General features: G+C 36.7%; 2 protein-coding genes across 9 annotated transcripts in view; one reads left to right on the top strand and one right to left on the bottom strand.

The window, feature by feature from the left end:
- The window catches only part of LOC125673478 (uncharacterized), a 110246-nt gene that overhangs the window by 87137 nt on the left and 5629 nt on the right, over positions 1-17480 (bottom strand). The gene's annotated exons all lie outside the window — the stretch shown is intronic.
- On the top strand, positions 278-17137 carry LOC125673479 (kettin homolog). Of its 2 annotated transcripts, XM_048910053.2 has the most exons (5): positions 278-602; positions 1133-1354; positions 1550-1646; positions 14770-14815; positions 15505-17137. In XM_048910053.2, the coding sequence occupies exons 1-5, from the start codon at positions 570-572 to the stop codon at positions 15521-15523; spliced, it is 417 nt and encodes a 138-aa protein (XP_048766010.2). In that variant the 5' UTR covers positions 278-569; the 3' UTR covers positions 15524-17137. The 2 variants fall into 2 exon arrangements, with proteins under 2 accessions (XP_048766010.2, XP_048766009.2); XM_048910052.2 differs by lacking the exon at positions 14770-14815 and having other exon boundaries at positions 281-602.

Below are 17480 nucleotides of genomic sequence, written 5' to 3'. Positions count from 1 at the left end.
ATAGTTAGCATTACAAACAAGCACATGCACATGTATAGCCATCCTGAGAATATTATTGATAATAAGGAGGTATATATACAAAATATTTAAGATGCTGTCCAAAACAAAGTGTGTGTCATTGTGGTTGATGAAGCCCATTGTATTATTGATTGGGGTGATGAGTATAGGCCAATGTTTAAAGAAATAAAGCTGTTAAAATCAGTACTACCTCGTGCCAAAATTCTGGCACTCAGTGCAACATTGTCAAAAGATGGTCAAAAGGAGATATCCCGTCAACTGTTGATGAAAAATGTTAAAAGTTGTATGTTCTAAACCAACACGTGATAATGTGTCTCTTATTGTAGTCATGAGACCGCCACTTACAACTTCAGTCTCCACAAAGGATACTTATGATTATGTATATGTCCCATTACTGTGTGAGCTGAAGTCCAAGGGCCAAGAATTTCCCTTAACATTAGTATGGTAGTGGAAATATGGACTGGGTTGGTTACTGTTTCAAACTGGCATGTAAAATTTTAGGAACAGACATGTTTGTTGGAGACTAAGAGGCCAAGAACCAACGCGTAGCAATGTACCATTCCTGCATTGAGAAGGGAGATGAGGTAAAATATTTTATGCCCATCTATATCATGGTATAGCAATGGGTATCTTTTTCAATGTTTGTCAACCTTTTGGGGGGGGGGGGGGGTTGAACATAATAAAACATGTATATTACTGCAGCTGAACCATGTCTCATAAAAAGTGGTTGTTTAAAGCAAAGAAAGCCTATTGTCAAGGCCAGGGGTTGAAGGTTGAGGTTAAAGTTATATATTATCATTATTTCAATCTGACATGATATCTTTGTGTTACGGTACAGTATTATTTAAATATCATACAGAGATTTTATTGAATTATTACCACAGTATTTTGTGCACATGTGTCAGACTAGTAAGACACTTAATCAAATTATACATATATATAAACAAAATGTCTATCTTTTTCGTCCTAGTTTGTGTTACCTGTATATACTCCATTATTTCTTACTTCCTCAGATTTTGTTCATTTTCTGCAGCACTTATGCTCGGATATGCATGTTTTCATGATCAGTCATTGACTGTAAATTCTAGCTGTTACTTTTTTTTGTTTTGGAAAGACAATTAAACCTGCCTTTAGTCCAGAAATGCCAACTACAGCCTGGACATGGAAGAATGCTCCTGGGAACCTCACTTGTGAAGTGGAAGGAGACCCAAGACCCACGGTTAAATGGTTTACTATTCCTAATGAAAGTGGAGAAAGAACACAAATTTCTGAAGGAGGATTTTACTCATTCAGCACCAAGTATAAGGGATTAAATACTGTTATTAGTACTTTAAGAGTAAGTATACCATAGTGCTGTAGTTGTAAAGTTTATTACTTTATGTGCAGTAAATATATCAAGTACTCTAGGATCTTGAATATGTTTTCTTTATCAAAACAGTATTGAAATATCCATTTCGGAATGTTGAAGTATTTAGACCCTTAATCAGGTCTCTTTATGAATCTAATAGTCAGTATTACACTTTTCTTTTAGGTTGTCTATGATTTCAGCACACCACTAGGAGAATATCTTTGTAAAGCCACAATTAATTTAGGGAGCACTAACAGAACAATTAGACTGAGGAAAGCAGGTAAAATCCCAGTTAGCAAAACAAATGGGGGGGGGGGGTGTGTCTCAGAATACACATTTCTTTTGTCCCCCTCCCCCCCCCACTCTCTCTCTCTCTCTCTCTCTCTCTCTCTCTCTCTCTCTCTCTCTCTCCAAGTGCTTTGTATACAGCTTTAAAGTGTACAGCTTTGAAGAGTACACATATTTTATATTTGACTCTCCATCATTAAACCTTATCATGGTAAGATTTATAAATCCATGCAAATGTAAGCTTGAACTACATTGCTACAATCAATGTTAGAAAAATGATACACTGCTCATTCCATTGAACTATTTGAAAAAATAAAACTTCTGTTCAGTACATCAATGTTCAATAGCATCAAGAGTTGACTCTGACATTTCTTGGAATTTCTTGCCTTTGATTTGTAAATGTGAGTTTATTGGTTAACATATACATTTATTTTCTATCCGTCAAGACATCATAAAGAAAGAGAAAAAAGTTATGAGTTTTTAACTTTTCTGAAATACGTACCTCTGACATTCAACATGATTTTCTGGACTTCCAATTTCTCATTATTTGGGCACTTTGATATATCATTTAATTCTATGATGATAGACGACATACTTCATTTGCGGAGCATTATGGGAAGGCTAGGGCACCAGGCTAGGTGTACATAAGAAAAGTACAAATTTTGCTGTACTATCAGAATTGGGGAGATTCGATCCTATTAGGATATTTTGAAATCAATCATTTGATAATGCTACAGGCTTGAAAACCAAAATGAATTTAAACTACTTAAAGATGCTTATCTATGTAGTAAATCTTTACATTTCAACAACAAACTGTCATGGTACTCACTAGTAGAAAAAGCTTTAGAATATATGTTAAAATTGGATATCCGTTAAGAGATTTTAGTCAGTATAGATTTAAGAAAATTGTAAAGAAATTACTCTGTGATAAATACACTGAAACCTGGTACAATAATTGAAATAAATTAATTGATGGAAAACTGCATTTATTTTAAACTTATTACACTTTAGTTTTGAGAACTATCTTAATAAAATTAAAAATGTTCACATTAGAAGATCTATTTGTAAGTTACGGATATCAGCTCATAAATTAATGATTGAAGTTGGTAGATATTCTAGTATTATTAGGAATGAACGAATATGTAACAAATGCAACTTCGGTTCATTAGGTGATGAGATTCATTTTTTGATTAAATGTGAAAAGTTTGTTGATGAAAGAAAATCTTTTTGTGGTGCTATAGAAAAAACAGTTACAAATTTTACTAAACTCAATGATGAATTAACAAAAATTCATTTACATACTGTTCTGAAGAGCCATCCATTCTAAATATAACTGGAAAATTTATTTTGAACAATATATGACACTGTATTTGTATATAACTATGTGTTATGTAATCTTTTCTTTCTTTACTTGTATATGCATGTATATATGTACATTATCTGCATGTATTTTCATGCTGCCCCTTGAGGGCCCTTGATTGGAAAATAAAATATGTTCTATGTTCTATTTGTTAAACAAAGTACACCCCCTCCCTCCCGAGACCAACGATCTGAAACATCAATTAATTTTTAGCTCACCTGAACCAAAGGTTCAAGTGAGCTTTTCTGATCACATTTTGTCCGTCGTCCGTCTGTCTGTCCGTCTGTAAACTTTTCACATTTTTGACTTCTTCTCCAGAACCACTGGGCCAATTTCAACCAAACATGGCCAAAAGCATCCTTGGGTGAAGGGCTTTAAAGTTTGTTCAAATGAAGGGCCATGTCCCTTTCAAAGGGGAGATAATCACAAAAATGCAAAAATAGGGTGGGGTCATTTAAAAATCTTCTTCTCAAGAACCACTGGGCCAGAAGAGCTGAAATTTACCTGAAAGCTTCCTGACATATTGCAGATTCAAGTTTGTTCAAATCATGGCCCCCGGGGGTAGGATGGGGCCACAAAGGGGGATCAAAGTTTTACATACAAATATATAGGGAAAAAATTTAAAAATCTTCTTCTCAAGAACCACTAAGCCAGAAAAGCTGAGATTTACATGAAAGCTTCCTGACATAATGCAGATTCAAGTTTGTTCAAATCATGGGCCCCTGGGGTTGGATGGGGCCACAATAGGGGATCAAAGTTTTACATACAAATATATAGGAAAAATCTTCAAAAATCTTCTCAAGAACCACTGAGCCAGAAAAGCTGATTTTTACATGAAAACTTTCTGACATAGTGCAGATTCAAGTTTGTTCAAATCATGGCCCCCGGGGTAGGATTGGGCCACAAGGGGGTATCAAAGTTTTACATACAAATATATAGGAAAAATCTTTAAAAATCTTCTCAAGAACCACTGAGCCAGAAAAGCTGATTTTTACATGAAAACTTTCTGACATAGTGCAGATTCAAGTTTGTTCAAATCATGGCCCCCGGGGTAGGATGGGGCCACAAAGGGGGATCAAAGTTTTACATACAAATATATAGGGAAAAATTTTAAAAATCTTCTTCTCAAGAACCACTAAGCCAGAAAAGCTGAGATTTACATGAAAGCTTCCTGACATAATGCAGATTCAAGTTTGTTCAAATCATGGGCCCCGGGGGTTGGATGGGGCCACAATAGGGGATCAAAGTTTTACATACAAATATATAGGAAAAATCTTCTCAAGAACCACTGAGCCAGAAAAGCTGATTTTTACATGAAAACTTTCTGACATAGTGCAGATTCAAGTTTGTTCAAATCATGGCCCCCGGGGTAGGATGGGGCCCCAAGGGGGATCAAAGTTTTACATACAAATATATAGGGAAAAAATTTAAAAATCCTCTTCTCAAGAACCACTAAGCCAGAAAAGCTGAGATTTACATAAAGCTTCCTGACATAATGCAGATTCAAGTTTGTTCAAATCATGGGCCACGGGGGTAGGATGGGGCCACAATAGGGGATCAAAGTTTTACATACAAATATATAGGAAAAATCTTTAAAAATCTTCTTCTCAAGAACCACTGAGTCAGAAAAGCTGATTTTTACATGGAAACTTTCTGACATAGTGCAGATTCAAGATTGTTCAAATCATGGCCCCCCGGGGGAATGAAGGGGGCCCCAAGGGGGGATCAAAGTTTTACATACAAATATATAGGGAAAAAATTTAAAAATCTTTTTCTCAAGAACCACTAAGCCAGAAAAGCTGAGATTTACATGAAAGCTTCCTGACATAATGCAGATTCAAGTTTGTTCAAATCATGGGCCCCAGGGGTAGGATGGGGGCTACAATAGGGGATCAAAGTTTTACATACAAATATATAGGGAAAATTTTTAAAAATCTTCTTCTCATAAACCAATAAGCTAGAAAAGCTGAGATTTACATGAAAGCTTCCTGACATAATGCAGATTCAAGTTTGTTCAAATCATGGGTCCCGGGGGTTGGATGGGGCCACAATAGGGAATCAAAGTTTTACACACAAATATATAGGGAAAAACTTTAAAAATCTTCTTCTCAAGAACCACTAAGCCAGAAAAGCTGAGATTTACATGAAAGCTTCCTGACATAATGCATATTCAAGTTTATTCAAATCATGGGCCCCGGGGGTTGGATGGGGCCACAATAGGGGATCAAAGTTTTACATACAAATATATAGGAAGAATCTTTAGAAATCTTCTCAAGAACCACTGAGCCAGAAAAGCTGATTTTTACATGAAAACTTTCCGACATAGTGCAGATTCAAGTTTTTTTCAAATCATGGCCCCCGGGGGTAGGATGGGGCCACAAAGGGGATCAAAGTTTTACATACAAATATATAGTGATGGGGCCTCCTTGGCCGAATGGTTAGAGCATCGCGCTTAAAATCACACGGCCTCTCACCTCTGTCGGCACGGGTTCGAATTCCGCTCGGGCCGGTAAGTGAGAAAGTTTCCCAGTTTACTTTCGGAAGGTCGGTGGTCTCTTCCCAGGTACATTGTATCTGGGTTCTCTCTTCCACCAATAAAAACTGGGCGCCACCATATAACTGAAAAATTGTTGAGTGTGGCGGAAAACATCAATCAATCAATCAATAACCACTGAGTCAGAAAAGCTGATATTTACAAGAAAACTTTCTGACATAGTGCAGATTCAAGTTTGTTCAAATCATGGCCCCCGGGGGGTAGGATGGGGCCACAAGTGGGGGGGAGGGGGGTCAAAGTTTTACATACAAATATAGGGAAAATCTTTAAAAATCTTCTTCTCAAGAACCATTGGGCCAAAGAAGTTGACATTTACATGAAAGCTCTCTGGCGTAGTGTAGATTCAAGTTTGCAAAAATCGTGGCCTCCAGGGGTAGTTGGGGCCATAATAGGGACTAAGGTTTTACATGCAAATATATATGGAAAGTCTTCAGATATGTTCCATAGTGACTCAGGTGAGCGATGTGGCCGATGGGCCTCTTGTTTAGATATGATATTCCTGTTATATTTTCCATGTTCTTAATATTTCCATGAATAGAGGTCACTGTTACGACCTTTTGTAATAATTTATTAACAATTACTGATATTTACACACAAAACAGTTTTTATTAGCTCACCTGAGCTGAAAGCTCAAGTGAGCTTTTCTGATCACTTTTTGTCCGTCGTCTGTCTGTCTGTCCGTCTGTCTGTTAAACATTTACATTTTCAACTTCTTCTCCAAAACCACTGGGCCAATTTTAACCAATGTTGGCAAAATCATCCTTGGATAAAGGGGATTCAAAATTGTTCAAATGAGGGCCAACCCCCTTATCCAAGGGGAGATAATAGCAAATCAGTAAAAATACACTGAACATTTTTAAAAATCTTCTTCTCCAGATCCAGTAAACCAATTTCATTCAAACTTAATGCAAATCATCCTTAGTTGAAGGGAATTCAAAATTGTTCAAATTAAGGACCAGGTTCTCTTCAAAGGGGAGATAATCACAAAAGTGTAAAAATAGGGTGGGGTAATTTAAAAATCTTCTTCTCATGAACCACTTTACCAGTATAGTTGAAATTTACGTGGAAGTTTGCTGACATAATGGAGATTCAAGTTTGTTCATATCATGGCCCCCAGGGGTCGGATGGCGCCACAATAGGGGAAACCATATTTTATATGTATTTATATAGGAAAAATCTTTAAAAATCTTCTTCTCAAGAACCATTGAGCCAGATGAGTTCAAATTTACATGGAAGCTTCCTGACATAATGCAGATTCAAGTTGTTCATATCATGGCCCCCAGGGGTCGGATGGGGCCACAATAGGGGAAACCATATTTTATATGTGTTTATATAGGAAAAATCTTTTAAAATCTTCTCAAGAACCATTGAGCCAGAAGAGTTCAACTTTACATGGAAGCTTCCTGACATAATGCAGATTCAGATTTGTTCATATCATAGCCCCCAGGGGTCGAGTGGGGCCACACTAAGTGAAATCATATTTTATATGTGTTTATATAGGAAAAATCTTTAAAAATCTTCTTCTCATGAACCATTGAGCCAGATGAGTTCAAATTTACATGGAAGCTTCCTGACATAATGCAGATTCAAGTTTCTTCATATCATAGCCCCCAGGGGTCGGGTGGGGCCACAATAGGGGAAACCATATTTTATATGTATTTATATAGGAAAAATCTTTAAAAATCTTCTTCTCAAGAACCATTGAGCCAGAAGAGTTCAACTTTACATGGAAGCTTCCTAACATAATGCAGATTCAAGTTTGTTCATAGCATGGCCCCTGGGGGTCGGGTGGGACCACACTAGGGGAAACCACATTTTATATGTATTTATATAGGAAAAATCTTCTTCTCAAGAACCATTGAGCCAGAAGAGTTCAAATTTACATCGAAGTTTCCTGACATAGTTCAGATTCAAGTTTGAAGCTTTATGACATAGTTCAAATTCAAGTTTGTTGAAATCATGGCCCCCGGGATGTCAGGTTTTGCCACAATAAGGGAAACCGTATTTCATATGTGTAAATATATGATAAATTTTTAAAATCTTCTTCTCAAGAACTACTGTGCCAAAAAAGTTGAAATATACATGGAACCTTTATGACATAGTGCAGTTTCAAGTTTGTTCAAATCATGATCTCAGGGGGTCAGGTATGTCCACAATAGGGGAAACCGTTTTTCATATGTGTTAATGTAAGATAATTAATCTTTAAAAACCTTTCTCAAAAACCACTGTGCCAGAAAAGTTGAAATGTACATGGAACCTTTATGACATAGTGCAGATTCAAGTTTGTTCAAATCATGGCCCCCGGTGGTAGGATGGGGCCACAAGGGGGGATCAAAGTTTTACATACAAATATATAGGGAAAAACTTTTAAAATCTTCTTCTCAAGAACCACTAAGCCAGAAAAGCTGAGATTTACATGAAAGCTTCCTGACATAATGCAGATTCAAGTTTGTTCAAATCATGGGCCCCTGGGGTTGGATGGGGCCACAATAGGGGATCAAAGTTTTACATACAAATATATAGGAAAAATCTTTAAAAATCTTCTTCTCAAGAACCACTGAGTCAGAAAAGCTGATTTTTACATGAAAACTTTCTGACATAGTGCAGATTCAAGTTTTTTCAAATCATGGCCCCCGGGAATAAGATTAAGATGGGGCCCCAAGGGGGAATCAAAATTTTACACACAAATATATAGGGAAAAACTTTAAAAATCTTCTTCTCAAGAACCACTAAGCCAGAAAAGCTGAAATTTACATGAAAGCTTCCTGACATAATGCAGATTCAAGTTTGTTCAAATCATGGGCTCCGGGGGTTGGATGGGGCCACAATAGGGGATCAAAGTTTTACATACAAATATATAGGAAAAATCTTTAAAAATCTTCTTCTCAAGAACCACTGAGTCAGAAAAGCTGATTTTTACATGAAAACTTTCCGACATAGTGCAGATTCAAGTTTGTTCAAATCATGGCCCCCGGGGGTAGGATGGGGCCCCAAGGGGGGATCAAAGTTTTACATACAAATATATAGGAAAAATCTTTAAAAATCTTCTCAAGAACCACTGAGCCAGAAAAGCTGATTTTTACATGAAAACTTTCTGACATAATGCAGATTCAAGTTTTTTCAAATCATGGCCCCCGGGGGTAGGATGGGGCCACAAGGGGGGATCAAAGTTTTACATACAAATATATAATTAAAATCTTTTTCTCAATAACCACTGAGTCAGAAAAGCTGATATTTACAAGAAAACTTTCTGACATAGTGCAGATTCAAGTTTGTTCAAATCATGGCCCCCGGGGGGTTAGGATGGGGCCACAAGTGGGGGGGGGGGGGGTCAAAGTTTTACATACAAATATAGGAAAAAGCTTTAAAAATCTTCTTCTCAAGAACCATTGGGCCAAAGAAGTTGACATTTACATGAAAGCTTTCTGACATAGTGTAGATTCAAGTTTGCAAAGGGTAGATTGGGCCATAATAGGGACTAAGGTTTTACATGCAAATATATATGGAAAGTCTTCAGATATGGGCCAAGGTGACTCAGGCTAGCGATGTGGCCCATGGGCCTCTTGTTCTGTTTGTCATTCATATATTGCATATTACGTTTTTGGGAGTTGAACTATGTTCAATCTCCCTGGGTCATCACGCACTTTTCTGCGCAGTAATTTGTATTGATTTGTATAGTGGTCGTCAGCGGGGGTTCTGTGTCAGCTGATTTACTCCTAGGTAAATCAACATAAACTTTTATAAACATCCGCCATTAAATAATCCATGTAACTTTTCTGAATTAATCTAATTTTGATAATTGATATGTAAATAAATGCAATGATATTGTATTCAAATCAATTTGAATACAAGATTTCGATCAAATTGATACTGATATACATAGAAAAATAAAAGATAAGGTTGAAAATTGTCGTTTGTAGCGCAGCGTCACATATAAACATTGATAGGGAAACGAACGACAACTGCACACAAGCCCTATTGACACCGTGGCGCGAAATATCGAATATGGTGCGAAACCTCAGAAATTTTACAAGAAATAACTCTACAACATTGTGTATGTGTATATATTTGTTTGTTTTTTTAATGTGATATAAAAAATGCTTGATGTTACATGTAGATTGAATTAAAACACGTCATTCCCAGTCAACAACTTTCGATTGGGATCGGAATACGAAATAAAATTTCTTATATCCGGTGGCAAAGTGAAACTTCTTCATGCTTCAAGTTATTGAATTACGTAGTAATTGCACGTTACACATTAGAGAACTGTTCCTTTTAATAAAGAAAGTCACAAAATAGATACAAAATGAGTATACCTTATTCATTACTGTTACCGAGCTTTCGTCGACTATAATCTCGAAATGGCGTGTTTCGCTGCGCTTGATGACGGTAAGGTCCACATTTTCTACGTGAGTAGTGTGATATTTGTTTATGAATTTTTTGCGCATACATGGTATGTCTCGGCTAGGAATAATGGAAACTTTCTCACCTATGTATGTAAAGACATATTAATCTCTATTTTTAAAAATGTAGAACACTTTTATCAAATGACAATGTTTGAAAACGCTTAGAGCCCCGATGTCAGAATTTCCTTTTCCAAGACATCAATATGTCAAATTCATTATCCTTTTTGAATAGTATGTACCATATTTTGTACCAGTTATCCATTTTGAATCCCCTATTACAATGGAATTTTGCTGCACTCTGTAATGTTTGAGTGGATGTCATGAGTGTGTGTCAAACAGAAATTTTAAGAGCATGGGATAAGGTGCTGCGATGTATTACTTCACTATCAAAGTTTAACCCAGTTGCCACAATGTTGAATTTATGCTGCAAAAAGGATTGGAAATTGCTCTGGTCAAAACACATTGTTTATTTGTCTACAGATGAAAGAGACATGAGGATTCTCCCTCACAAACTGGAAAAAAAATAGTTATGGATCTTGTACATGTATAGTTTATTAATCACTATAGATTTCCAGCATCACAAGTCTGATTCCACTATATGCTTTCCATACTGTCAGGTTCATTCACCCCCTGTTTGAGCCACAGTATAATATCCCAAATACCTTGGCAATAAATAACATTATTTGACTAGTGTTTCATTTTTAGCGGAGTTGCGATGAAGTCGAACTCGGCTTATGATCTGATGAAGTGCCTTTGGGCGGGCAGGCGGGCACGCATCAACATTTCATTTCCGCACCATAGCTCTTGAGCAAATTATAGGATCTCATTCAAACTTAGATGGATTGTCACCGTCAGTAAGATGAGGAAGCCTATCGATTCTGAGGTCACTAGGTCAAAGGTCAAGGTCACTGGCTATAAATAGACTGGAATTTGGAGAAAATTTTGTTTTCCGCACCATAGCTCTTGAACGAATTATAGGATCTCAATCAAACTTAGATCGATTAAGGAAGACAAGAAGCCTATCGATTCCGGGGTCACAAGGTCAAAGTCACAGTGGCTATAAATAGACTGAAATTTGGAGAAAATTTTGTTTTCTGCACTATAATTTTTTAACAAATTATAGGATCTCAATTAAACTTAGATGGATTATCGCCCTTGATGAGACAAAGAAGCCTATTGATTTTGGTCAAGGTTAAAGGTCAAGGTCACAAAGGATTTAAGTCGGCTGAAATTTATGTACGCAAAATTTTGCTCCCTGCTTGATAATTCTTGAAAACTTTTCTGCCGGTTCCCTCTATGCCCATTCCTTGCGCAACTCGGCTTGTGCATTTCCGATGCCCGACAATTTTTAATTTTTTTGCATTTCATTTATTTTGAGTTATTATACAATTGTTTACCATTCCATTGATCCTCTACAGGACTGTAGTATACTCAGGTGACAGTTTAGCATATTGGACTACCTTTTCAAGTAATGAATCCTTAGAATTAGCTATAACTAGGATTAAACTTGAATGTATATATACAGGGGAAAAACTTCTTCATAACTGCAAGGCATTGATAACCATATTGATTTGAATGTTTGGGCCATAATATGTGGTCACATTTTTCATGAGAATATAAAGGGGTGAAATTCTAGAAAACAACAACACGACTTCAGTTACTCGAGGAGCGTTGTGGCCCATGGGCCTTCCATTATCCATGTTTGCTGTTGTAACGCTTTGAAAAACAACAACAGTTGATTTGTATCTAAAATCATGATAATATTCAGTCATTTATCCCCCTACCCTTCCAGTACTATCTTTTCTAACTGAATTTCCACAATGTTCAACTCCCACAAGTACTTTAAGTACTTTGATTGATTATTGCATTTGATGAAAATAAACAATGTGTATTCATTATTTTGCCCTTAAATTATCGCACTAGACAAGAACTACCATTATAAACACATTTGGAATACCGAGTTTCAAATTTTAAAATTATAAATGATCATTCCTTTTGTCTTTGTTCAACTGTTCGGCATGACAGATTACAATTGCATTCGTAAACTCATTATCTAATTTTCAGTACGGAGAGAGATAACTTATGTTACATAAAGAACATTTAATTTGGAGCTGCAAGTGACTTCATAGTAATCAAGTCAGTACTTCGTAGTCCAATTATAGAACATACTTTGCACATTAAAAATAACCAACTTTGCATTAAAAATAATGGGAAAAGTATGTTGTCAAAAAGGAGTGGAGGGAGATGATTATTGTTTCTGTGTACATTTGAGTAATTGCAATGCAGGTCGAGATGTGTAATGTAAGTTGATGTACACAAAATTCAATTTTCAAAAGCTTAAATCATATGGGAAAAACTAAAACCAAATTCCAATAGAGAAATTAGACTACACTAAAGAGACCATTTCGATATATGTTATAATTAAGACACATTTTATCGAATTTGTTAAATATGGATACCGAAGGGGGTGGTGACGAGTCTGCGTAAAAAACGAGTCCTTGCCCCTTCGGTATCCATGATTCACGAGATAAATGTACTTTAAGGAAGTTAGCTCCTGAGGTTTTGAGCACATCTGCGCAGGATGCTTCAACTAAGTATTTACTGGTTCAATACTGATCCCATTGGTGAAACATATATATATATATCTATTACTGAACCTATCCAGTTGATAAAAATTGTGTCAATTAATTCAAATTTTGAAAGGGTTTTGCAGGGACTATATTTTGTGGTTAATCAAAAAGTTCTAAATCTGCATGATACTATAGTTTCTGTTTCAACTAATATTTCCGAATTGCCCCCTTCAAAGGGGAGATAGTCACAAAAATCATATCAAGAACCATGGGGTCAGAGGAGCTGAAATTTACATGAAAGCTTCCTGGCATAGTGCAGATTCAAGTTTGTTCAAAGCATGTCCTCATGGGGTAGGTTGGGGACACAATAGGGGATCAGAGTTTTACATGGGAATAAATAGGGAAAATCTTTAAAAACCTCCTCAAGAACCACTGGGCCAGAAGAGCTGAGATTTACATGAAAGCTTCCTTACATACTTACATAGTGCAAATTCAAGTTTGTTCAGAGCATCTGGGGGTAGGTTGGGGCCACAATAGGGGATAAAATTTTTACATGGGAATAGAGAAAATCTTTACAAATCTCCTCAAGAACCACAGGGCCAGAAGAGCTGAGATTTACATGAAATCTTTCTGATATAGTGCAGATCTATTCATGTTTGTTGAAATCATGGCCCCTGGGGGTAGGTTGGGGCCACAATAGAGGATCAAAGTTTTACATGGGAATGAATAGAGAAAATCTTTACAAATCTCCTCAAGAACCAATGGGCCAGAAGAGCTAAGATTTATATGAAAGGTTCCTGACATAGTGCAGATTTGAGTTTGTTCAAATCATGCCCCCCCCCCCCCCCCCCCCGGGGGGGGGGTAGGATGGAGCCACAATAGGGGATCAAAATATATAGAGAAAATCTTGAGGTATGGGCCAAGCTAGGTGACTCAGGTAAGCGATGTGGCCCATGGACCTCTTGTTCATTTGGTTAATATATTTTTCCAAATAGAACACTGATCTTAAAAAAGGTTAGATTAAACTCTTGAATTCAATATCATGAATTTTTAGGTCACCCGAGTTTATTGCAATTGGTTGTTGTCCTTGTCGTGCTTTAACAATTAAACATTTCTAACTTCTTGATATTAACTACCAGTCCAATTCTTTTTAAATTTAGTATGAAGCATCTTTGGAACAAAAGGGACATAACTGTAAATTTCAGAACTCCTGGGGGCGGGGCAAAAACTGCCCAAAATTGAATTTTTTTCAAAAGTCTTCTTAAGAACCACACATATATATATATAAAAAGTAAATGCATAGTGGTGTAGAGCAGGAAGGCCTCTACCAAAATTGTAACTTACATGATCCCCGGGGTAGAGGTTCTGACCCTACGGTGGGGCCAAACTTGGTATCTAGTGTTTATGTGTAAAACACTTAAATAACATCTTCGTTAGTGTTATTGATACTAAATTGAAACTAAATGGACATTTAGAAGGAAAAAAACCCAGGTAGTCCTTAATTACCAAAATTGTAAATTTGATGGTCCCAGGGGTAGGGGTTTTGGTATCGGGGTGGGGCCAAATGGTCAATTATTAAATGTGTGAACAATAGGCAGTTTTAATTTCTTCTTGATAGAACTATCATTCCAATTCTTTTCAAATTTTGTATGAAGCATCTATGGGACAATGGGGACATAAATTTAAATTTCAGGATTCCTTCACCCCTGGGGCCTTGGGGGCAGGGCAAAGACTTCCCACAATTGACCAATTTTCAAAAATCTTCTTCTCTACAACCGCACATGTGTAAGAAAAACTAAATGCCTAGTGATATAGAGCAGGAAAACCTCCACCAAAATTGTAAATTTTTTTATCTCCGGGGTAGGGGTTTTGACCCCAGGGTGAGGCCAAACTTACTATATAGTGTTTATGTGTAAAACACTTGGATAACATCTTCTTTAGTGTTATTGATACTAAATGTAAATTGATATTTAGAAAGAGCACGTAGTCCTTTACCAAAATTGTAAATTTGATGATCCCCGGGGTAGAGGTCCGTCTCAGGTTCTGACCCCAGGGTGGGGCCAAACTTAGTATACAGTATTTGTCTGCAAGTTTGCTGATACTGTATAAAATGTAAATGCATGCATAGGAATAGCAGAAAAGGATGTTCAAAAAATGGTAATTTTACACATCTTGTTTTATACTGTTGCTGAACATTAGAATTTAACAGTAATTTTTTTTTCTAGATTCCATAGCCCTTTGGAGTGGTGATACTTTTTCACTAGTACTCAGGTAACCGATAAGGCCTGTAGGCCTCTTGTTTTTTCTATTTCCTAATTCTCCTTCAACATACAAATTAAAAATACGCTTCCCAAAAAATGAAATTACTCCAAATGTCAGGTGCGATACTCTTTAACTAATTTTATCAGGAGCCATCAAAATATCTCATCATTGTATCAAATTTTTGTTTGATCTCGTGTATGCTAAATGTCGTGCAATTTGCTACAGTATAAGACCTTTAACGCTATGACCTTGTGGTGAACCTTTAAATGATTGATTGATTGATTGTATCTTGTTTAATGTCTCTCTCGAGAATGTTTCACTCGTATGGAGACGTCTCCAAGACCGGTGAAGGGCTTCAAATTTAAGCCTATGCTCGGGGGTTACGGCCATTGAGCAGTGAGAGTTCTTTAGCGTGTCACACCTACTGTGGCACAGGACATTCGTTTTTAAGTTTATCTCCGAGGATCCGTTCACACCTGATGGCGAGCGTTTGGCGATGGAACTGTCACTACCTGTTTTAACAATTATACTTCTTTTCATTTAAATGTAACCGCGTCGGTGGTCTACAGGTTAGAGCGTTCGCCCCGCATGCGGAAGGCCGGGGTTCGAATCCCGGCCGCGACGGACCGGCCGCGATGGACCGAAGTCGTTAAAACAGGTAGTGAGAGTTCCATCGTGTTTTTGTTTATCATTTTCAGGGGAATGTTGCACCGTTGATTTCTACAAGACTTATTTGGTTGCCTTTAATGCAACGCAGGACTATTCTAACGAAAAATTACCGAAATATGGGAACCAAGTCGTCGGCATGAACAAGCTTAAATCTATGATGAAAGTGATCTGTACCAAAACAGAAATATCAGGAAAATAAAGCGACCAATCTGGGAAATGCACGTGCCTCATCGAGTGAGAAAAGAAAGCGCAAGGAGATGGAAGACAATACATGGAAACTGAAAATAATGTTTGTCGTCCAAAGAAAATGTCCCTGTCCATCACTTCCGAAAGTTTTTGCGATATGAATAATAGACAGCATTTTCAAATTTGTAATATTTCTTTCAATATTTGAAATGTAAATATTTAAAATGCAAGATAAAGACAACATTTGGCAAGATTCAGTTTACTTGTTGCCAGTGCTCCCACTGGACCAGAATTCCCTTTCGGCACAAATAATCACATGCTTTACAATTATTTCCATCATATTATATATTATTTTATTCATTACACTTATTTTAGCATTTTGAATCAGTTACATTACTTAATCATATCCAGCTACCATACTTAAACACTTCTTTCTGAAATAATAAGTTGATTTGTTTGATAAATTCTATTATGGAAATCAAAATTCAGATAATAAATCATATAAATATAAACTTCATGATGCTACACCCCTCCGTGAAAACATTGTGTACATTGGCCGAAATACAGATGTCACAAAACATCAAGCCCAATTTAGAGTCGTATCTCAACCATTCCCTATTAAATTTCCGTTTTTGTATGGAAGATTTTGCAATTTGGAGAGAATCAGATGTTTGAGCAGGTGGGGTTGACTGTAAAGCCAAACATAGATATTTTTTAATTTTAGACTGACTAGGGTCAGAAGCTACAAGTTTAGTGTCAAAATAGAATGGGGTGCATAGTCTTATGAGATTAGCATTTTTATACTTTTGCGCACCGAACTTCAAAGAAAATTATTTATTAAAATTGCTATGTCCATATCAATGGTGACCGACCGCATTGTTTATGAAATATTCGAACTAAAATCAAACACATCAAAATCAAAATCTTGTAATCAACAAGTTTGGCCGCAAAAACAAACAATTGATGTATTCATATATACATTATACACAATAATACGGCCAATTTAATTACCGGTCGGTTCTCTGGTTAAGAATTGACATTAATGTGGAGATGATAACACGATAATGAATAAGACTTTAAATGTTAAACAATTGACCACAGCAGGGTAAACAGCTGTCCGATGTACTTTATGTGATAATCACCGACTTTTTTGCAGCCATAAATTACCTGAGGCTGTGACCAGCTCTGTGTGCACTGGAGCGACGCGAGATTTCCGGTCGCACGTGTTGACTGAATAAACAGATTTTGACTGCATAAACAAACAGGCGATAATGTGTCACTGACAAAGGATTAGAAATACAATTTATTGCAAAAAGGGATTTTCGCCACTTTCAATTTTTTTTCGCCATTGGCGAAAATGGCGAAGCCCAGCTCGAGCACTGCTTGTTGCAAGCATTAATAAAAATGTTGTTAAAGATTGTTTCCCTTCATTCAGAAGGAGCTGGAACTTCTGTAATACAGTTACATATACATGTAGAAGTTATTGTTCAATTTTATGTGCAATTTAGAAGTTATTGTGCACCCGGAAGCTCCACCTCTTTGGTTTATAATCTGGATTTATTGAACGTCTAGAAAAGAAAAGCGCACCTGTCTATTATACCGAATGTCTTGAGCATATTGATTCTTCATCATTAATTTTTATCACTATTTTTGACGATCAAAACATTGGATTTGCGTGAAATTACATGCAAGAACAAACGCCTGTACACATTGTAACTTAATTTTGACAGCAGAATATTCTTTCTTTGACTGCGAAGCGGATTATTAAAAAGCGCAAACTGACCCAAACCAGGTTGTACTCGTATAACTTGTCCCAGAA

Source organism: Ostrea edulis, chromosome 3, assembly GCF_947568905.1.
Source record: "Ostrea edulis chromosome 3, xbOstEdul1.1, whole genome shotgun sequence".
NCBI classification, from domain to species: domain Eukaryota; kingdom Metazoa; phylum Mollusca; class Bivalvia; order Ostreida; family Ostreidae; genus Ostrea; species Ostrea edulis.
This window is presented reverse-complemented; position numbering and strand designations above follow the sequence as displayed.

Coding starts and splice junctions, on each gene's coding strand:
- LOC125673479 (XM_048910052.2), top strand. CDS start 570: ATGTACCATTCCTGCATTGAGAAGGGAGATGAG. Junction 1,355..1,549: donor CTGTTATTAGTACTTTAAGA/GTAAGTATACCA, acceptor CTTTTCTTTTAG/GTTGTCTATGATTTCAGCAC. Junction 1,647..15,504: donor AATTAGACTGAGGAAAGCAG/GTAAAATCCCAG, acceptor TATCATTTTCAG/GGGAATGTTGCACCGTTGAT.